This window comes from Lynx rufus, unplaced genomic scaffold (assembly GCF_022079265.1).
Source record: "Lynx rufus isolate CCGP_SWC_20201006 ecotype Redwood Valley unplaced genomic scaffold, mLynRuf1.p SCAF_24, whole genome shotgun sequence".
Taxonomy (NCBI): domain Eukaryota; kingdom Metazoa; phylum Chordata; class Mammalia; order Carnivora; family Felidae; genus Lynx; species Lynx rufus.
Genome location: NW_025814839.1, coordinates 16,265,925 through 16,287,927, shown reverse-complemented (window position 1 = coordinate 16,287,927; position 22,003 = coordinate 16,265,925). Strand labels below are relative to the sequence as shown.

Below are 22,003 nucleotides of genomic sequence, written 5' to 3'. Positions count from 1 at the left end.
CCTCCCGTCCCCCAGGTGGAGTTGCAGATCCAGCAGCTGGCCTCTGAGCTCCAGGCCCAACGCCAACCCATTCGTTCCTGCATCGCCCGCGTCCAGGCCCTGCGGCGGGCTCTGTGCTAGTCATTGCCCCAGGGAGGCCTCAGCCCACCTCCAGGAACAGAACGCAAAGCTGCAATGAGTTTTATTTTTTATTTCAAAATGTTGCAATTAAATGAATTACTGTTCAGAAGTCTCCCACTTTTCATACAAAAATACTGTGCTACTGATACAGTTGAAAGAGTTCAAATGGCTTCTCCTGCAGGAGAAATTCACAGCGTCCCCAGGAAACCTGAACCCTGGTCCCACTGTCGGTGGCTCCCTAAGGATTGTGTACCTGTTACCTGGGGACAGGTGTGGTAGGCACGGACCCGCCCCCTCCCAATACACCAAGGCTCCTCCTCTGCTTCCAACACAAGCCCCTGAATCAACAGCAGCAACTTACCATGTTTTATGTGGGTCTGGATATGAGTGGGGGACAAGCTCTCCCCTGGCCCCCATAGGTCACCCCTGCCTGCCTGTCCATTCACTTTGGACACCGTTCAGGGGATTCAGTAACTGGTCTTGCTTACTGGAAAGAGGACTTGCCAGCTCCGGAAGGTCACTCAATGGGACCTGCTAAGCGCCATGCCATTAGACCCCCTCAGAAGACGCTGGCAGAGTCCAGGATGATGCATTCAGCCACAAGTGCAGAGAGACAGCTTTTCCCAAACAAGCAGGGTGGGATGAATTGGGAACAGAAAGCAGTTGTGTTAAAGGCCACATGGCCCTGCTCTGGGGGCAGCACAGCCCAGTCAGTGCAGGAAAGGCAGAAGGGGAGGCCAAAAAGCAGTGCTGGGGATACATAACCACTTCTGTCTTACAACAGAAATCAAGACCAACTGAACACCCAGCCAGGAGACATAGGGTCTCCAGTTTATACAGATTAAAAAAATCTCCAAAAGGGAATTTGAGATCATCTTGGCCTACATGTTCTTTCTCTTTAGAGTGGGAAGAAGGGACCACATAGGTCCAGGGTCAACAGGGGCTCTGACCTCATCTACATCTCTGGGACAGCAGAAACTAGTCACCCAGGTCCTGCCTGGTCAGACTCCACAGCCCTGAGACCCCTCCCTGACCAGCCGCGGAGGCTCCCCTCTAAAAGACCCTCCTGTTTCTGTTTGAAAAAGCTCCCACAGTAGCCACCACCAGGAGAGAGGCTCTAGAGGGAGCCCAGAGCCTCCCCAAACCGAATCTTCTGTCCAGCTTTCAGCTTAAAGTTGAAGTCCTTGGGGGCCTCGAAGATGAGCACGATGGTAGAGCCCAGGTTGAACTCGCCCAGGTGCTCTCCCTTGCGCATGGGGATGCCCTCCTTGTTGGCATGCGTCACGAAGCTGAAGTCATTGTAGGAACCCTTGCTGTAGCGCGGGCTATTTGTGTGCAGGTCCTGTGGGAGGCCAGAGTCATAGCATGTGGAGTCTGCTCCTGGACTCGGAACATACCTCTGCTGCCTGTCCCCAACCCAGACTGGAAAGGGAGCTAGGGACAGTGACTTGATGGGCCAGGTCTAACCACAGTCCCCAGTATCAGCTGTGAACTGGGACCCAGAAAGACACAGAGGAATCAGACCCAACTCTCCTCCAGCATCCAGGGTGGGTGAGGCGGTCACAAGCTGACACCAAGAAAGGCAGCTCCCGGGGAAGGACAGGCAGTGGCCACCCTCTCACATGCTCAGCCTCCAAGCAGCACGCCTCACCCTGAGCTCAATGTTCTTGCTGGGTTCCCAGCAGAAGCAAAGTGCGGGCTGGGAGGTTAACCCCCTCCCTCTCTAACCACCTCCAGACGAGCAACTGGCAGCACATCTGGGGTTGGGGCTGGCAGAGCAGGAGCCCAGGACCCAGCCCCTCCTCAGGGCAGCTGCTCAGCAGAGCCAGGCCTAGCAGGGGCCCATCTAGAACTTACAGTCCCAATAGATCTGGCTGCATGGAAGAGGAGGTGAGGGAACTCCAAGTGGCCCAGCCCTTGGGCCTGGCTCTGCTTACCCGGTCAAAGTAGATGCGTATAGAGCCCACATTGGTGGCCCCCACGGCCGTCAGCGAGAAGAAGCCGTGTTTCCAGTCCCCGGTGAGGACCACCCGTTCATTGTGGCAAAAGAGCTCTTTGATCCAGCGGGCCATGCCGGGGTTCACGGACATCAGGGAGCCTGTGGGGGTAGGGACACTGTTATTCCCCACCCAGCAAGAAGACCAGCCTCCCAGAGTCCCATGTCCACCCATATCATTCCAAATGCAGAATGGGCTAGACCCCAGGCTGCACCTTGCTGCCCACATCCGGCCAGACTAAAGCAGTCACCACCCCACCTCAGCACCCCAAATGTGGAGCCCCGGTGTCTTGACACCAAAAAGCGGGAGGCTCTGGCCAACCTGGGAAGTGGCGCCGGTGGGAAACGGTCCAGTCAGTGGGAGAATGGAAGCAGTGGTAGTCCCCGGGGGCCAGGTAGATGACACAGTGGTAGAGCTCATTGCCTTCTCGAGTGACCAGCTGGTTCCTGAAGGAGCCGCAGGGGGTAGCTGTGGGGGGCAGACACGAGGGCCAGGCTCTCAGACAAGCACCTGAGCCTGTGTAGTCTAGACGTGGGCTCCAGGGATGCCATGAAGCTCCACACAGTGATTCCTGGCCCTTCCCTCCCCAACCCATTCACGTCCTTCTCCCAGACACCCAGCCCAGCACTGCTGCAGCAGGGCTGTGGGGGCCACCACCAGGCACCAACCTACCTGGAGGGAAGGGCAGGTCCTCTGTGGAGATGCGTGGACCCAGGAACGACTCCAGCGAGTAGGTGACCCCCTTCACCTGCTCCACTTCGCAGTTCTTCACCTGCCCAAAGTTCAGGATCTTCCCATCTGATGGGCTGATCTGAAAGGGCAGAGAAAGGCTTTCCACTAAGGGAGGCAGGGGGACTCCCCCAGCCTGACAGGAGTAACCATGGGCCACCAGTGGAGGCTGCCGGGACTGGTTCCCAAAGACACAGGTGACAATCCCGTTTCTGGAGGGAGGAGTGGAGGGCAGGATTGGGCCTCACCACGCTGTGCAGGCCACACACGGGCCGGGCCTGCGGCTTCAGCTTGCGCCGGAAGAACTCGCTGAGGTTGCGGTAGTGGTGCAGGTCCTCCACGGCGGCCTCCTTCATGTTTACCCCGAAGGTCCAGATATACAGGCTGTACACAGGCCTGCGCAGCCAGTGCGGCAGCTCCACCTGGTTGAGGCGGCCCCAGGCCCGCGACAGCAGGCGCGTCGGCACTGACTTGTACAGGGCCACCTGCAGGCCACAGACAGGCAGATGAGTGGGCCGCCCTGCATGCCCCCTGCCACCCCCCAGTCAGCCACCACCTCTGGCCACCTGGGCACCCACGATGGCTTTGTGATGTGGTTGTTTCCTACTAGGAACCAGACTGAGCTTTCCAAATACTCTCACAGACCAAATACTGGCCGAGACTGTGATACAGTGACCTAAACTCAGTATTTCAGTCATTTTATACACAGGTCTAACAGCAACTGCCCTGGTCCCCAGGAGAGACTGGCCAGCACAGTCTCACTTCTTAAGGAAAGGAGGGGCATAAATGGCTCTGATACCTGCACAGAGACGCTGTGGCAGAAAGGGGCAGGACCCTGGGTGCAGGCGAAAGTTCACAGCCCAAAGCACACATTCTGGTCCAAACAGAAAGCGGAGGGAATATGGCCCGCACAAGGTCGGGGACTTTCATATGAAGATGCACTGTATCACTGTCACCCCCACCCCAGCCGGCAAGCACCCCTGGACACAGCTGCGCCCTACCCAGCCTGCCTGAGCTCCGAGGCACTCTACTGTGAGAGACTGGTCCACAAAGCTGTCTGCACCTGGGGCTGCTACCCCAAGGCACAGGGGAATCGGCCCCAGCTGTCTCTGTTGGCACCGCGCGCCAAACTCCCAGGGCCAGGCGACCTGGAGGGGGAGCGCCTCTTAAACCCCAGGTGCTGCTGCCACAGTGGGACCTGCCTCTAATTGGCAGCTGCTGCCTGTCAGCCCGACCTAGACACCAAGTCCCCGCGGTGTAAGTATAATTTCATTCCAACTTTAAACACCTCTACAGTGCACTGAGCTAATGGCTCCCCAAACTCCTCACAGCTGACGTGCCCATCTCAGCATAGGGTGCCCTACTTGGGGTCAGCCTGCCCAGAGAGCCCAGGGCAAGGGAGCCGGCCCTCTAGGGAATGGTGGCCAGGTCGCTCCCTCATCCAGCTCTGCCTGGGCTCCCACATCCTCAAAGGCATCCACACCCTAAGGGGCCCAGACAGGCACCAGCCTTCCTGAATCACCCTCTGGCATCCTGGAATTGATTCACATTCTTCTCAAAATCACCTCTGAGCTCTCTTCTACCTGAACCCAGGGAATCAGACACCATTTTCTGAATGCCCAGTGTGGGTTCCTCTCAGAAACAGAGCCCCTAAATGGCACAAATGCAGGCAAGGAAAACAGGCAGTGCACAGCAAGCCCTCAGGGCCACCAACCAGCCTGGCCTTCCCAACCAACTCGCCTGTCAAGATGACCAACCAGGGGGCTCAGCACCTACACCATCACCTCTAATCTGACAACTGTTTCCTTCTCTGTTTCCGTGTCCTGGGTCCCAACCTCAGGCCTGCGCCCAGGACGGCCGGGCCAGCAGTCTGTGCACACTTACCCTGCTCACGGGCCTCCATCCCACCCGGCTGAGCGGTCTGAGGGCACCGAAGGGCAGGAGGTAGTAGAGGACCGTCAGGGGCCAGGAGCGCAGTTTCAGGGCAGGTCTGGACATACAGCTCAACTGTCCCAGCCTCCGCCTCAGTGCCAGCTGGGGGAAGTGCAACCTGCAGAGCAGATGTCCGCGCACAGCCAGGTCAGCAGTCAGGGTCTGGGAGGCCCCACCCCACCCTCAGCAAGCCTGCCTCTCTATGGAGTCCAGCAGCACTGCCATGGCCCCTCAACACAAGCCCATTCTGAGTTGGGGGCTCAGCTGCCTCTGGTCGGCAGACTCACATCCCAGTCTCACCCACCTGCCTACCAGCTTAGGAGGACTAGGAATCAGGGGCAGCATGGGGAAGACGGGGTGCACAGCCTGCCTCACAGCCCCCAACTCCTGGGGCCAGCTCTGCCCACAGAGGCGCCAGGAAGACAGTCTGATCTGGAGCCCCAACAGTGCAGAAGCACAGAGCAGCGGGGAGCTACGGCTACCATTGCACTGCAGGATCTGGGAAAATCTCTTCAAGGCTCTGGGCTTCTTGTTTCCTCATCAGATAAATTAAGGGATTGGGCCTGGCAAGACCCCAAAAGAAAACACCCATGAACGTGTACCTGCACACACGCACACCCCTAACAGCTACAGCTCCATCCACCTGCCTGGTCTTTCTACATCACATCAGGTTCTCCAAAACAGACCCAGAGGTTGGTGGGGGGAACCTCCCCAGAAACCCTGAGACCACCTCCCAGGTCTGCCGGGGTCACACACCTCAGCCAAACCCCTCCTTTCAGCAAAGCCAAATTCAGTGCATTCAGCACAGGCTCAGCCTTGCAGGGATCTGAGGCTGGGTGGGCCTTTTCACCAGAACCCTGGCCTCCTGAGACACAACAGGGACACCCAAGTCCCCTGGTCTCATGCCTAAGCACTAGAAAATGTTCCTGAAGCCCCAGTGCAGCCATCAGAAGACCACCTTCACACCCGCTCTGAGAATGTCCCCAGGCCTAAGTTTCCTCATTTGCAAAAAGACTGCATTCAACTGGATAATCTAAGGCTCCCATCCACTCTCAGAGAAGCCATGTCCTCTGCCCCCACTTGCTGAACAAACCAAGGAACAAAGAGGCATCTCAGCTGATACCAAAAAGAAAAAAATGGAGAGCCAAGCTGATGGCTGGGCACCTGCTATTCAATGATGGCAATGGAAGATGCTTCTTTCCACAGCTCACCAGACTCCCTGCGTTCATTCTCTCCCAACCCACCCCACCCCACTGTGTTTTCAAAAGGTTCAGGAAGGTAGTAGGGGCCAAACAAAGCTGAACAAACTCCTGCTGTCCCCAGGGCTTCCCCCACCCGCCCTGATCACTGCAGAAGCCCAGGGACCAATCCTAGAAGAGTGGCACCTCTCCAGAGCAGGGTGGGGAGCGCCTGGGGGTGGGGGCCTGGGAGCAGCAATTAGGGAGCAGCAGACACTAGGCCACCAGCCCGCTCGGCCTCCCCAGGTACCTGAAGCGGGATCTCCGACTCAGGCCCCCCGGGCCGGGCCCCTCCAGCCTCGGGGGCTGATCCCCCTGCCCCCTGCCGCCACCTCCACCTCGGGGCCGCTGGACGTGAACTCTGACCTTCCGGAGGTCGTGGCGGGGCACAGTGAGGTTAGGACGCGGCCGGCAGCATCTCACCATTTCGCTGCTCGGAGCTCCGGTCCTCGCCGAGCCTCTGACTGACACATGGTGGGCGGCGCCAGGCACACTCGCCTTTGTTTCTCCTCCTTCCTCCCTTCCCCCCAGCCAGGAGCTCCTGCGCTGTCACCACTCCTCGGGCTGGCCGCCTCGTGGCTGGTGGGCCGCTTCCCAGCTCAGTTGGGTCCTGTGGCTCACTGGGCGCAGCTTAGAAGTTGGGGCTATCGTGAAGACAGGCACTGGTCACACCTGCTTGGGAAGCAGTGGGGGCCTGAGGCCTCGGACACAAGCCCCTGCCCTCCACCCACTCTGTCCCCAGGCTGGGCCACCTGCCCCCTCCAGCGCAGCGAGCTAATGCCAGAGAAGGGACCAGGCGCCTGTGGGCGCAAGAAGCACAAGCTTGGAATCTGAGCCCTGTGCTCCAGGCGGGCACCCAGCGTCGGCCTGTCTGCAGCTCGAGCAGCCCCTCCCTCACCAGGACCTGACCCATTTTCCATTCAGGTGACAAAACAGCATCTGAGGAATGAGGGAGTGAGCGGGAAGACAAGAGAGACACGGTGGGTGGGGGTCAGACGCTGGAAACCTGACCTGCTCCAGCTCTCTCACCAGCCCCCCACAGCCAGGCGTCAGAGCCTCCCATCCCGGCACAGACCCCGCCAAGGCCTCCTCAGCAGATTAGCACACTCATGACGTGATCTGAGGGAAAACCAACCAGGACTGAAGCCCAAACCAGCCCCTCACTCCGATCTTTGCTGTGGACAGCACTCTGGCCCTGCCTGGTGATCTGGGAGGACACGCCCACAGGCCCTCACAGATAATAGGAAAGGAGAGCAAACATTCCACAGTCGTTGCTGTCTGAGCCCAGGGATAGTCAAGGACCCAACCAGCCTGGCCTCCAATCCCAACTGCGGGCTACAGAGGACAGGCACTTGCCACCATCTTTAGACGCAGAGATGCAGGCCCTGAGAGAAGCTCCCAAGGCAGAAAGCTGACCCAGCAGAGGTCAGCTGGTGGCTGGTGGGCTGCTTCCCAGCTCAGTTGGGTCCTGTGGCTCACTGGGCGCAGCTTAGAGGTTGGGGCTATCGTGAAAATAGGCACTGGTCACACCTGCTTGGGAAGCAGTGGGGGTCTGAGGCTTCGGACACAGGCCCCTGCCCTCCACCCACTCTGTCCCCAAGCTGGGCCACCTGCCTGCTCCAGCGCAGTCCCAGGCCAAATGCTGACCCCCGCACAGCCAACTGACTCACAACAGAACAAGAGGCCCCACTCAGACCCGGCTCCACCCACACAAGGGTGAATGTCTGATGCCCTGGCAAAGGCACCTCAGCCAGAGGTGAAAATGCCAGTCCCTGGCGAGTCAAATCCCTGGGAGTGTAGTGTGCAGTGGGAGCCGGCACAGGTTGAGTAACATCCGAAAGTAAGCATGGATTTCCAGCCCTGACCAAGGAAGTGGCAAGGCCTGGCCACCCCGGACCCAGACCCCTCCAGCAGAGATCATCCCCAGGCCACTCACCTGAGTGGCAGGACAGCTCACTATGGGTGGGCACCTGGTCTCAGCCAGAAGCGGATACGCACAGGAGCCTCCTCTGACCTAAGGGCCAGGCCCTGGGACCCATGGACACCACTGTGTCTATCCCTCACCCATGCTGAGCCTCCTAACTTTCCCATCTGTGACAGGTCACTTCAACTATATCACCCATGTACTGAGCACACACCCCACCCCTCCATGGCCCACCAGGCAATGGGGCCCCACAATGGCCTCCTGTCAGCTCCCCAGGCCCAAAGGGGTGACAGGCAGTCAGGACTAGGCACAGTGCTTGAAGTGCTTGACTTCTAGGACAAGGCTCTTGCCCCCACTCGAGAAAGCTCAGACTGAGTGCACACCTGGGATTTCCGGTGAGGCCAGTGAGGCCTTGTGGAAGAGGATGGGCACCCCAGTCTCAACCTGCCTATTTCCCCCACTATGTTACCAGATGGGGCAGTGACCACTGCAGCATGCTGCCAGAAAGGCACATGCTGGAGCCCACAGACAAACCTAGCTAGACCCAAAACCTCAGGTCCTCAAAAACAGATTCCTGTGTATGCCTCTGCCATTTCATTTACCCCAGGGCCCCCAGTGCAGGGACTTGGCCAGGCCTCATGGCCCACCACAGTAAACTGGGCCTTCACCCTTCCTCCTGCAGTGCAGGGTGCTCAAGGGGGCCAGTTCAGGTTGCTGCTATCCTAGACTCTAAGAAACTGCCCCCACAGGGCCAGGAGGATGTCCTGAGCCCTCAGTCCTACCTCCACCACCACTCTACCTCCTCTTCCGAAATGGGTCAGGGACCAGACTGTCAAGTTTCTTCCAAATCACCATGCATGGGCCCCAAAAGGTCCCCAGGGAGCAGACATGAATTCACCTGTCCCCAGAAAACAGGCTTGGCACCCTCTGTCTAGCTCAAAGCTGCAGGATGGAGGAAAGGGGCTCCCCTAAGGCTCATTCCTTTCTGCTTCCCAAAGGCAGAGCCACTTCCTAGGCCAACAGTGCTCCTGGCCTCCCCATTATGGTGCCCCACTTGCCCTCCATTCCTGAGATGACCCTTGGAGCCCAAGCCAAAATTTTCTTACTCTCTGGCTCCTTGGAGCCAGGCCCAGATGAGGAACCCAAAAGCAGGACTCCCTGAAGCAAGGGAAGTACAGTTACATTCCCTCTCTCCTCCATCTCAAGGACACTCTGTGGAGAAGAGTTGTGAGCTGTGACTAGTAGGAGTTTAAAGTTATCACAAGGCCTAAGGACCAGCCATACTGAACAGGGGAACTCAGAAGCTAGGCTTTGGTGGGGGAGGGGGACAATCCAGTTACTGCAATCCTGGCTGCCCTACCCTGAGAGCTGGGAGAGGCCTTGCAAGTCACAGGTGCTCTGTGGCTATCAGTTTGGCTATCTGGAAATGGGAAGGGTCACTCCTCCTGCTCACCCCCTCGAGGCTCAGATCATAGTAGCAACACTGGTCCAGAACTCTGCTCTGCTCAGAAACACCATGCCTCACTTTCACCCGAGACCTGGTGTCATCTCATCCCCTAGACCTGACTCCCAACACCCCACCTCCGTTTCCAAACCCAAACTCTGGGAGCACCGAGGTATGCTCCCACTGGCAAGAGAGCAGGGACAGGGTGGAGTCAGTAGTTCTGAAAGAGCCCAAATCACACGGACACTTGCTATCCCTATGAGAAGATTTGACGGCCCAACAGGACCGGGTAGGGGGTCACCTTTGTCTGGACGTGCTATTCTGGGTATTCACACCCGACCAGTGCTGCCATGTCCCCTCACAACCTGTAATGAAGGCAACAATAACCCCCTCAGTGGAATGGAACGTTCCAACTGAAGTCAGATGGACGAACCCAGGCCAGTTACCAGTTACTACAGGTGTGGGGGCAGGGAGCCATGCTCCTGACTGGTTCCCTTGGACTTTGATGGATTCAGGTTTGAGTCTGGACAAGGTCAGGAAGGCAGGGACGGAGTCAGACTGTCTGTCCCCCGCCCCCCAATGAGCTCTCCCTGAGCACCAAGGGCCTTGCAGCCAGGCACACAACCTGCCAGAGACAACCTAAGAAATTTGTTCTTGTTCCCTGAGCAGAACTCTCACTGGGTGCCAGGGTCACTCCCCCTGAAGCCGCAGCAGAAAGCCTCAGTGTCCCCGTTTCCCCAAATTCTGTGTCCATCTGCTTGACTTTCTGGGCCCGCTTCCACCTTGGAAGGCAGGGCCACTACCCGACACCCCCAGCCCCCCACCCAGCTCACCTGAAGCATGACACAAACAGCTGTGTCTAGGTGGGACCACCAACCCTTCCTCCCTGTGTTCCAGGACTAGAAGCAGACAAAACTTCAAAAACAGAGAACAGGGAAAATGGATTCTCCCCAGGTGAGCCATCTTGGGGAAGCCTTGGGCAAGAGAAGAGGAAGGAAAGAGAAGGACCCAGAGATACTTCTTTCAAGCCAGCAGCCAGGGAAGGGTGGTTGGAGGTGGGGACAGTCCTCCCCGCAGCACGGGACTTCTAAGAAATTTAAGAATCCCAGAAAGGAAAAGAACCTTCCTTTGGGGATAGGGCTCTGTGAAGGGCAGCTTGTCACCCCCCTCTCTGCCCCTCAGGTGAGACCCTGGGGACACCTACAGGTCCCACTGAGAACAGGGCAGCTTTCTTCCCTAACTGGCGCCAGTCACTGAGGAAATCTTTCGGAGCAAGAGGGGACTTGGAGCCCCAGCATTTTCCCTTTCCCGGCCGGCTGAGGGCCAGGAGATGCTGCCCGGCCTGGCGGAAGTGAGCTCATCCAGGACAGCCCGTGACCCACCATGTGGGCAGGAGAAGCCCGAGAAGGGATGAAGACTGTGGGGTGGGCTCTCCAGCCGAGGGCCCCGCAGCTCCAAGGGGCGACCGGCACCCAGGGCGGCCCCGCTACGGGCTCCGCTCACTCACCAGCAGGTAGTCCGGTCTCGCTGGGTGTCAGGCGCCGACGCCCAAGGAGGCGCCACTCGGAGAGGAAGCCCCGGCAGGCAGGCGGGGGCTTGGCTCTGGCCACTCGGACCACCCAGGGCGGGGATGGAGGGCGGACACCAGAAGCAGTCACGCTCCGCCCTCGGGCCAGACCCAGCCACCGGGCCCAGGGCCCCTTTAAGAGGAGGGGCTGCGGCCAGGGAACCAGCCCCGCCCGGTCACGGGATTTCCCGGCGACACCTCCGGGGCCTGGGGGCCATTCTTCCTCCTCACTCCAAACTGGGCAGTCCCAGGCTTCAACGTGTGGCTGACCTCACCCAGGGCCAGCTTCCTGGGACTGAACAGAAAGCCAGCTACCTTTTCTAGCCCTCGAAAAGGCATCTAAGTCCTTGGCTCTTTCCCACACCCCACCTGGAAGGCACAGGATGCCCCCACCTCCACACCCCCCCCTCCTCCAGGCAGACACACTCCTACCATACAAATCCCCTGCCACACAAAATCTGGGATAGACCCCCAAAGAGACCAGACTCAGTAAAAGCAAACTTCCCCTCTGGCCCCAGGCTGTGAAGTGATTCATGCAGTGTCCTTCTACCCCAGTAGATGGCAGGGCCCAGCCAGGGGGGGGGGGGGGGGGGGGTCAGCACCTTACACCCCATGCCTGCAAGCACTCGCTCCACATAGGATGAAGAGACATTTTCTTTTTTTTTTTTTTTTTTAAATTTCTTTTTTTTTCAACGTTTATTTATTTTTGGGACAGAGAGAGACAGAGCATGAATGGGGGAGGGGCAGAGAGAGAGGGAGACACAGAATCGGAAACAGGCTCCAGGCTCTGAGCCATCAGCCCAGAGCCCGACGCGGGGCTCGAACTCACGGACCGTGAGATCGTGACCTGGCTGAAGTCGGACGCTTAACCGACTGCGCCACCCAGGCGCCCCTGAAGAGACATTTTCTAGGTGAGATAGAGTGAACGGGGAACACCAAAAAAACCCCAAAAAACAAACAAATGGTGAAATTCAGCAGTCAGACTGCCTCAGAAGGCTCAATCTTCATGCTCTAGGCCACTGAACAAGGGTACAACCCTAGCTCCTTCTGATCACTGAAAATTTAATTTTTTTTTAATATCTATTTATTTTTGAGAGCGAGCAGGCATGAGTCGGGGAGGGTAAGAGAGAGAGGGACAGAGGATCCAAAGGCAGCAAGCCTGATGTGGGGCTCAAACTCACAAACCGTGAGATAGTACCCGAGCTGAAATCACTCAACCGAATAAGCCACCCAGGCGCCCTGAGAATCTGATTTCTAAAGCAACATTTGGAACAGGAAGAAAGAGCCTTTAGGCTTTCGGAGAGATGGGCAGCTGAGCCCAGGCAGCCTGGAGCAGGACATGGTGGCATACAAAGCCCCAAACACCTGTTCTCATCTGGATCCACTCTGCAAGTGCTCTGTGACAAGCTACAGACCTGGGATGCCACAGCGGGGATAGGGGCAGAAGACGGGCAGGGTCCTTCCTTGTGGACTTCCATAATGCTGGATACTTCCAATACACAGCAGGAATAGGGCAGCAGGGGTGCACTATGTAGAGTTCCAGCCCTCTAGGGCTCAGGTTCCAGCACAGGGGCTGCACCTTGCAGTCTCCCAGCCTAGGCCCACAGCATTCTCTGAGCCTCAGTGAGACTTAAGACCCCTTCTCACCCCAGAGCTCTAAGCAAGCACACCGTGAAATGGGATAAAAAGTAGTGAAAGCACAGGAAGATAACAGAATCCTGGCAACACTAAATTCCAGAACCAGAAAGATCCTGGAGGACCATTCTGACTTCCCCAAAGCCTCCAGTACTTCCAGACCAGGCCTTGTCCAAGTTACACTTAGGGGAGGAAAACAAAAGCCCAGGTTCTCATTTGCTGAGCAGCCTCTGAAACACCAATGCTCTCCCAGTAAAATGAACAACAGGGACACTCCAGGTCTACCAGGGTTCCTCTGTAATCATTTTAAGCCTCTCAAGAAGACTGGTGTTTAGAAAACTCATAAACCACCCCACAGGTCTGTCCTGAGATTAGCCTTCTAACCTGACTTCCACCACGTATGTTTCAGTAAGGAAATGCCTTCTAGATTCCAGATAATGGTTAACAAATGATTTCTGGGAAAAACAAAAGTTTATGTTCCCACCCTGAACGAGGTCCCTTCCAGCCACACTGGGTCCTCCTACCTTGTTGGTACTCCCCTGGGTGGGAGTGCCACCTAGCGCCACCGCAAGGCTCTGCAGGCCCCAGGCCTCTTGGCCTCCAGCACCCGTGGACAGGTGTCCCACGTCACTCATGCCACTGTAGTTCCCTGCCTAGTGAATTTCATGCACTACTGTACAAGGGGATGAAGGTAGCAGTAGGGCAGGGGTGGAGGTGCTTTCTGCTAATTCTCATTCCCTGGGGGCTGGCAGAAGCCTCCTGAGGAAGACCAGTGATGGCTGGTGTCTCAGGGCTGGTGGCTGGTGGCTGGTGCAAGAAGCCACGGGCAAGTTAGCAGCCTCACAAACGTGCCCTCAGGCTATTTCTTCATCTGAAACCTTCTCCCAGCCCTACCCCCTTGCATTTGCCAGCGTTTCTCAGCAATCCCACCAGCAGCTCCTGGAGGAGGGGGCACGGAGCAGGGGTGGTCTGCAGCACAATAAAGGAAACCGTGATTTGTGGCAGAACAGCCTGGCAGAAAGCTCCACACAGGGCCCTAAAGGTTTCTGAGTCAGCCACCCTGGACTCCTTCCAGACCCAGAGCTCAGCTTTATCTTGTTCCTCATCTTCTTCAGGCAGTCCTCAGCTCTTCCACACACCACTCAGCGTTGTCCCTGGGCTGGGGCAAGCAGGGAAGAGGCAAAGCACAGCCTGAGTGACCTGGGGGTGTGGCCGCCACAGTTCCTCCCAGATAGGGGCCCTGAGGCCCCTGAGATGCCCTCTTGACCTTGAATGAGCCCAAGATTCTCTGAGGATAGAGTTGGGCAGTTAGTAAACGACACCTGAGCAGACAAGTGGGATCTACTTCCCTGCCAACTTGACTGCTCACTTTAACATCCACCTTTCCTAACACCTATTAGGTAGGAAGTAAAACAGTACAGGCATACCTCAAAGATATTGCTGGTTTGGTTCCAGCATACTGCAATAAAGCAAATATTGCAATAAAGCAGTATGCCTGGGGGGTTCAATCAGTTAAGCATCCAACTCTTGATTTCAGCTCAGGTCATTATCTCACGGTCCTTGAACTTGAGCCCCACATCATGCTCTGCACAAATAATAGGGAGCCTGCTTGGGGTTCTCTCTCTCTCCCCCTCTCTCTCTCTCTCTGTCCCTACCCGTGCATTCTCTCTCTCTCTAAAGAAATAAACTTTTAAAAAATGCAAGTCAAATGAATTTTTTTGATTTCCCAGTGCCCTTTCCCCGCTCATGCTCTCTCAAAATAAAACTTTTTTAAAAATCCTTTTTAAAAAAAGCAATGTATGTAATTAAAACACACTTTATTGCTAAAAAATGTTAACCATCATCTGAGCTTTCAGCAAGTCGTAGTCACTAATCACAGATCACCATAACAAACAGAAAGAAAACGTTGAAATACTGCGACAATTACCAAAATATGACACAGAGACACAAAGTGAGTAAACACTGTTAGAAAAATGGTGCTGACAGACTCACTAGATGCAAGGTTGTCACCAACCTTCAATTTGTAAAAAATAAAATAAAATAAAAAACAAAAAAATGCAATTACCTTCAAAGCACAATAAAGCAAAAGCACAATAAAATGAAGTGTGCCTGTATTTACTGAATTTCTACACCCTGCCAGCATAGAGCGAGGTATTTACACATACATCATTCTCATTTAACAACCTTATGAGGGAGTTTATAGTAGCCTGTTTACAGATAAGAAGAAGAGAGTTATAGTAATTATATAAAGTTGTAAAAAAAAAGTGCAGAACATGTTCAATACTGTCCAGCGTCATAGGCACCACAGCACAGAGGGGTATGCTGAATGCAGGCAAATGGAGCTCTAGGCGGGTGGGCAGGAAAAAGGACATAGGGTGATATGTGGGCACAGGCTGATCTGTCCTCCCTCATTCCTTTTAATGAATTGGAATGTTGCACCATACATTTTTTAAGTTCTAAACTGAGGCTGGAAATAAATCGTTGCTAATGCAGGGAGTGAACATGGATGTGGGCCCAGCTGCTCTTGACTGAGGCCTACTGTCTACGCCACTGGTCCCTGAACACCTCACACCTTGCCACAGGACCCCATGGCTAGGTCAAAAACGAACAACAAAACCAAGTTGTTATACTCAGATGCGTACTAAAGTTTTTAGAGGTGAAGTTTTGTAATGACTGCAACATACTTTCAAATGATTCAGAGAATAAAAGATATATATACACATGAAGATAAAGCAGGTATAATAAAACATTAACTGTTCAATCAAGAGGTGTGTAACTCTATTCTCTTGACTTTTCTACTCTATTCACAATTTAAGAGTTGGAAGTTTGCTTTAAACCACAGAAAATTCCCTAAATTCTATTACTGGGTGGGGGGAAAAACCCAAGACCAGATTCCACATACAGAGCATCTCCTGCTGATAGGTGAGGCAGAACAAGTCAGGCCTGTTCTCAGCACCCGCTGCTGCTGCTTCACATGGAGGGACTCAGGGCTGAACTTTTTTTTTAATTTTTTTTTTTCAACGTTTTTTATTTATTTTTGGGACAGAGAGAGACAGAGCATGAACGGGGGAGGGGCAGAGAGAGAGGGAGACACAGAATCGGAAACAGGCTCCAGGCTCTGAGCCATCAGCCCAGAGCCCGACGCGGGGCTCGAACCCACAGACCGCGAGATCGTGACCTGGCTGAAGTCGGACGCTTAACCGACTGCGCCACCCAGGCGCCCCATGGGCTGAACTTTTTATATGCTGTCCACTCAGCCAGATATGTTCAGCACCCGAAGTGCCTGGCTCCAGGCTGGGTGCCTCCAGGCTAGGTGCAGGTGTTCAAGTGAGAGCCCTTTGCACCTGATAAGAAAGGCCAGCTGCCAATCCCCACTTGCTCTGCAGTCATAGGCCCACCTCTGTCTGTGGATCACCTCTGGAGGCTGGCAGGAAGAGAGACAGGAGGACTGCTTCCTCCCCAAAGAGTCCACCATTTCCAGCAGGCCAGCTTTCCTACCAGATGCATCTCTGTTCTCAGGTCCAGCAGTCAAGAAAAAAAGGACACCCTGGAAATGCCAGAGACCAAAGGAGTCTGCCACCAGATGTCATCCTGCATGGAACTCAAATCACCTAGGTGTTCACAGGAAGCCTTGGAGTCACTATGCTGCACAGGTGTGCACTGTACACTTTAGGTTTACAGATGCGACACACTTCGACCCCTCTTGTTAAGAAATGCCTATGAAGGTTTTGGTTCCCTTTTTGACAATGAGGACAAAAGGACAATGAGGACACAAGGACAGCATATCTGGAATCACAACTGCCACACAAACCCAGAACATGTGACAGCTGCAGGCACACCTGGTTGTCTTCTATCCCCTGTGCTATTCATGCAAAGCCAGCTCTCTGCAGAGAGATGCCAGTGTCAAGCACCCTCCTTTCTAAGGCCAAACACCAGGCCTTGAGCAGCCTAACTGAACAGGCAGTTTGACCACAAACCCAGAACTTGTCCATGACATCATGGGTTCCTGAGAAGAAACTCCTGAAAGCAGCTCCTCAACTCTCGGCTCCTGCTCTAAGGCCAAGGGCATCCTCAAAGTAGCACAAAATGTACCAAAAACCTAAACAGAAGACCTACAATTTTTCTTAAAAAAAAAAAAAAAAAAAGAGAGAAAGTCCTAATTTTTCTTAGAAGAGAATCTTCACAATACTGGATTCAGAATGACTTCTTGGATAGGACAACAAAAACATAAGCAATAAAGGTAAAAATAGATAAACGAGACTTAATCAAAATTAAAAAATATTGTGTATCAAAACATGTTATCAAGAGAGTGAAAATACAATCCACAGAATAGAGTATTTGCAAATACATGTATCTGGTAAGGGTCTAGTATCCAGAATATATAAAGAACTCCTGCAACCCAACAACAAAAAACAAACCACCCAATGTAAAATGGACAAAGGTCTTGAATAGACATTCCTTCAAAGAAGATATATAGGGGCACCTGGGGGGGCCTCAGTCGGTTAATTATCGGACTTCAGCTCAGGACATGATCTCATGGTCCGGGAATTCAAGCCCCACATCGGGCTCTGTGCTGACAGCTCAGAGCTTGGAGCCTGCTTCAGATTCTCTCTCCCTCTCTCTCTGCCCCTCCCCCACTCATGCTCTGTCTCTATCTCAATAAAATAAAATAAAAACATTCAAAAAAAATTTTTTTTTCAACGTTTATTTATTTTTTTGGGGACAGAGAGAGACAAAGCATGAACGGGGGAGGGGCAGAGAGAGAGGGAGACACAGAATCGGAAACAGGCTCCAGGCTCTGAGCCATCAGCCCAGAGCCTGACGCGGGGCTCGAACTCCCGGACCGCGAGATCGTGACCTGGCTGAAGTCGGACGCTTAACCGACTGTGCCACCCAGGCGCCCCTCAAAAAAATTTTTTAATAAAAAATAAAAGAGAGGGGCGCCTGGGCGGTTCAGTCGGTTGAGCATCCGACTTCAGCTCAGGTCATGATCTCACCGCTCGTGAGTTCAAGCCCCGCGTCAGGCTCTGTGCTGACGGCTCAGAGCCTGGAGCCTACTTCCAATTCTGTGTATGTCTCTCTCTCCGCCCCTACCCTGCTCACACTCTGTATCTCTCTCAAGAATGAATAAACGTTAAAAAATTTTTAAAAATAAAAATAAGAAAGCAACAATGAACTGTATACTTAAAAAGGGTATGTTTTATTGCAAGTAAATGACAATACATGAGTAAAAGTGACTTAAAAATGAAATCATCATGGCAGCATTATTTACAATGGCCAAGACATGGAAACAACCTAGTGTCCAATGGATAAACTAGTTGTGGTGTATATGTATGTCTGTGTGTGTGTACATACATACATCATACATACATACATTGGAATCTTTTTCAGCCAGAAAAAAAATGAAGAAATCCTACCACCTGCAACAACATGGATGAACCCTGAAGGCATTATGCTAAGTTCATTAAGTGAGCCAGAGAAAGACAAATACTGCATGATCTCACTTATATATAAGTGGAATCTAAAAAAATGAATAAAAGGGAAAAAAAAAGAAAAACCAAACTCAAGAGGAAAAGGGATCAGACTATAGGGGGTGGAGCAGAGGGAGACAGGGAATTGGAAGAAGGTCAAAAGGTATAAACTTCCAGTTATAAGAGAGATAAGGACTAGGGATGTAATATACAAAATGATGCCTATAGCTAACACTGCTGTACATCACATAGGAAAGTAAAGAGAATTAATCCTAAGAGTTCTCATCACAGGAAAAAATGTTTTCTTTTTTCCTTTTTAAAAATGTTTTCTATAGAGATGATGGATGTTAGCTGTTATTCTGGCAATCATTTCACGATATATGTAAATCAAACCATCATGCTGTATACCTTAAACTTACATAAGTGATGTATGTCGATTATTTCTCAATTAAACGGAAAAAAATTAAGTCACCTTTGAGTAGCCAAAATATATGTAAGTAGGGAGAGACATTCTGGAAAGATACAGTAACGTTAAAAACACTTGCATGCTTAGGGGCGCCTGGGTGGCCCAGTCAGTTAAGCGTCTGACTTTGGCTCAGGTCGTGATCTCACAGCTCGTGAGTTCGAGCCCCATGCTCGGTGCTCACAGCTCAGAGCCTGGAGCCTGCTTCCGAATCTGTGTCTCCATTCTCTGCCCCTCCCCCGTGCACTCTCTCGCACTCTATCTCAAAAATAAATTAAAAAAAAAAAAGCTTGCATGCTTCTGGAGAGTAGGGATGGGATTAGTAGATGGGGCAGAAAATGGAAGATATTTTTATGTAAACCCTTCGGTAGTATTTGAATTTTTATATAATCATGTTTTATTTAAAAAATTTTAAACATTTCGGGGCTCCTGGATGGCTCAATTGGTTAAATGTCCAACTTTGGCTCAGGTCATGATCTCACAGTTTGTGAGTTCAAGCCCCATGTCAGGCTCTGAACTGATGGTGTGGGGCCTGCTTGGGATTCTTTCTCTTTCTCTCTCTCTCCCTCCCCCTCCCTGCCCCTCCCCTACTCATGTACTCTCTCGAAATAAATAAACTTAAAAAAATTTTTAAACTATCTCATTAAAAATTAACTCGGGTGCCTGGGTGGCTCAGTCAGTTGAGCGTCCAATTCTTGATTTCAGCTCAGGTCATAATCTCTCGGTTAGTGAGCTCGAGTCCCACATTGGGCTCTGTGATGGTGGTGCAGAGCCTGCTTGGGATTCTCTATCTCCCTCTCTCTGCCCCCACCCTTAGAATAAATAAACATTTTTTAAAAATTAAAATTAAAATACATATTCCTAAACATCTAAAAGCCCGGAAGGGCTAAGTTCCCCAAAATGTGAACTGTGGTTTCCTGTGCACTGTGGGATGGTGGGTCACTACTGTTTTCATTTTCATATTTTGTAATGTTTTCTGATTTTTTAAAAAATGAACATTTACCTTTACAAGCAGGTAAATGACCAAATTATTTGGTCTCAACAGGCTACTTACTTTGCTGCTAGTTGCAGAATTCCCTTAATCACATAAAACAAACACACAGGTTTCATTTCTACTCAGCCAACTACATGTGCTTCTTTTCCTACCATGAAAAGAATAGGACTCTCAAAGCAGGCAAAGAGGCTAGAAACATTTTCTTAAATGTGAAAAACAGAACACATGAAAATGAAACACACTCAAGACCCACAGCTGAGTTCAAGTCTCCTTAAATCACATCCAACACCCACCTCCCCTCTGCAAGAGCCATGCCCTCTCCCCGCACCCCAGAGTAGAGCTTGCAGTGAGTGAGATGGCACACATTTTGGAGCAATGGTTTCTTCTATACTGTTAGGGAGGAGAAAGGGCAGGGGGATGGACAGGAAGAACTGAAATAAAGGAAAGATATGTATATAAATTCTTCAAGAGTATTATGATGGGGGATGGGTGGCATAATATGAATTCTCACATGTAACTACAGACAACTTTTCAAGTCAGTATACTCAATTCACCTCATAATTTAAACAGGCGGAGCCCTCACAAAATGGAGGTACCTTGAGTACACAGCAAGCCCCAGTGGGCAGGTTAAAGCTCACATCCATCTCTTGCTATCACTGTCTAAATTCTGTACTAACAGCACCTTTTATTGGCAACATGGTATTGTTTTAAAGAGTATGGGATTGGGCATCGAAAGATCTCTGTTCTGGAACCCACTCTGCTACCAAATGGTCTTTCTTTTTGTAAAATGGCTCTAACACCGGCCTTTGCCACCTCAGTGAGCTGTTATAAATAAATGGATTCAGAAAAAATGTGAGGTGCTGGGGTACGTGGGTGTCTCAGTCAGTTGAGTGTCTGACTCTTGACATCAGCTGAGGTCGTGATTTCATGGTCATGGCATGGATCCCCACATTGGGCTCCATGCTTATTGTAGAGCCTGCTTGAGATTCCCTCTCTCCTCCTCTTTCTGCCCCTCCCCTGCTCATGCATGCACACACGCGCACGGTGCGCTCTCTCACTCTCAAAATAAATAAACTTTAAAAACAGAAAGAAAGAAAAACTGTGACGTGCTATTCAACCTAAAGTATTACAAACATGCTCTTAAGAGTTTTGATACAGGGGGGTACCTGGTTGGCTCTGCCAGTAGAGCTTGTGATTCTTTTTTTTTTTTTTTTTTTGATTTATTTTTTGAGAGAGAGCACAAGCAAGGGAGGGGCAGAGAGAGAGGGGAACAAAGGATCCAAGGCTAGCTTCGAGCTGACAGGCTGACAGCAGCAAGCCCGATGGAGGGCTCGAACCCACAACTGCAAGATCATGACCTGAGCCAAAGTCAGACACTCAACCAACTGAGTCACCCTAGCACCCCTAGAGCATGTGACTCTGGATCTTGGAGTCATGAGTTCAAGCCCCATGTTGGGCACAGAACTTACTTAAAAAATAAAAAATTACCAAATTACAAAAGTTTTGGGGTATTTGGATGGCTCAGTCGGTTGAGCGTCCAACCCCTGATCTTGGCTCAGGTCATGATCTCACAGGTTCATGAGTTTGAGCCCCTCACAGGGCTCTACACTGTCAGTGTGGAGCCTGTTTGGGATTTCTCTCTCTCTGCCCCTTCCCTGCTCATGCACGCATTATCTTTCTTGTTCTCTCTCTCAGAAAAATAAACAAACATTTTAATTTTTTTTTACTTTTTTTTTTTTAACGTTTATTTATTGTTGAGAGAGACAGAGTGTGAGTTGGGGAGGGGCAAAGAGAGAGGAAGACACAGAATCTGAAGCAGGCTCCAGGCTCTGAGCTGTCAGCACAGAGCCCAATGCGGGGCTTGAACTGACAAACTGTGAGATCATGACCTGAGCTGAAGTCAGACGCTTAACCGACTGAGCCACCCAGGAGCCCCAAAACAAACATTTTTAAAATATTTTAAAGTTTTGATAGAGAGGGATGCCCAGATATTTCTTCAACACAAGAGAAACTTACAGGATGGGAAAGGGGAACAAAAGCTTCCTGCTGGCACACTGACCAACAGGAGCTAGCAGGACTGCTTCATGTGTGGGGAAGGCTACATTGCCCCTAGACCCATGTCTATCTCCTGGAAATCCAGAAAATGCTATTGGTAAAACAAAATCACCCAGTCACCTCAACTGTGCCACTGACCCCAGGAGCTCATCTCAGCCTAACTACCAGCCTGTCTTCTCTTAAGCTCTGGAGATGCCTGACTTGACCCAAGGATATGAAGAGATTATATTCCAGCAAAATCACCCACAGAAATTTTCATTTGCCACTTAAAAACAGAGCCCTGAAGGGAACCTTACAGCTCATCTGCCCATGGTTCCTACATTATCATCAGAATCCTCAAAGGGGCTTTTTAAAAACAAAGATCTCGAGTCTTGCTCAAACTTTCTAAATCTCCAGGGATAAGAACAAAGAATTCATAGTTTTAAAGCTCCCCA

At 52.2% G+C, this 22,003-nt stretch overlaps 2 protein-coding genes across 5 annotated transcripts in view; one reads left to right on the top strand and one right to left on the bottom strand.

Annotated features, from left to right (window-relative positions):
- The window catches only part of SFI1 (SFI1 centrin binding protein), a 102,519-nt gene extending 102,293 nt beyond the window's left edge, over window positions 1-226 (top strand). The window contains exon 34 of the mRNA XM_047088024.1: window positions 16-226. Within this exon, the coding sequence (XP_046943980.1) occupies window positions 16-120 (105 nt within the window). The 3' untranslated portion in view covers window positions 121-226. The remainder of the gene's footprint in view (window positions 1-15) is intronic.
- The window catches only part of PISD (phosphatidylserine decarboxylase), a 36,868-nt gene continuing 15,040 nt past the window's right edge, over window positions 176-22,003 (bottom strand). Inside the window, exons 1-8 of one of the 4 annotated variants that reach the window (XM_047088026.1) lie at window positions 10,892-10,976; window positions 6,440-6,688; window positions 4,731-4,896; window positions 3,095-3,331; window positions 2,790-2,928; window positions 2,439-2,585; window positions 2,058-2,218; window positions 176-1,462 (exon numbers count right to left, since the gene is read on the bottom strand). In XM_047088026.1, the coding sequence (XP_046943982.1) occupies window positions 1,238-1,462; window positions 2,058-2,218; window positions 2,439-2,585; window positions 2,790-2,928; window positions 3,095-3,331; window positions 4,731-4,896; window positions 6,440-6,489 (1,125 nt within the window). In that variant the 5' untranslated portion in view covers window positions 6,490-6,688; window positions 10,892-10,976 and the 3' untranslated portion in view covers window positions 176-1,237. Of the gene's footprint in view, window positions 1,463-2,057; window positions 2,219-2,438; window positions 2,586-2,789; window positions 2,929-3,094; window positions 3,332-4,730; window positions 4,897-6,439; window positions 6,689-10,891; window positions 10,977-22,003 lie in introns of those variants that run through there. The other 3 variants (XM_047088027.1, XM_047088028.1, XM_047088025.1) reach the window with 3 other exon arrangements.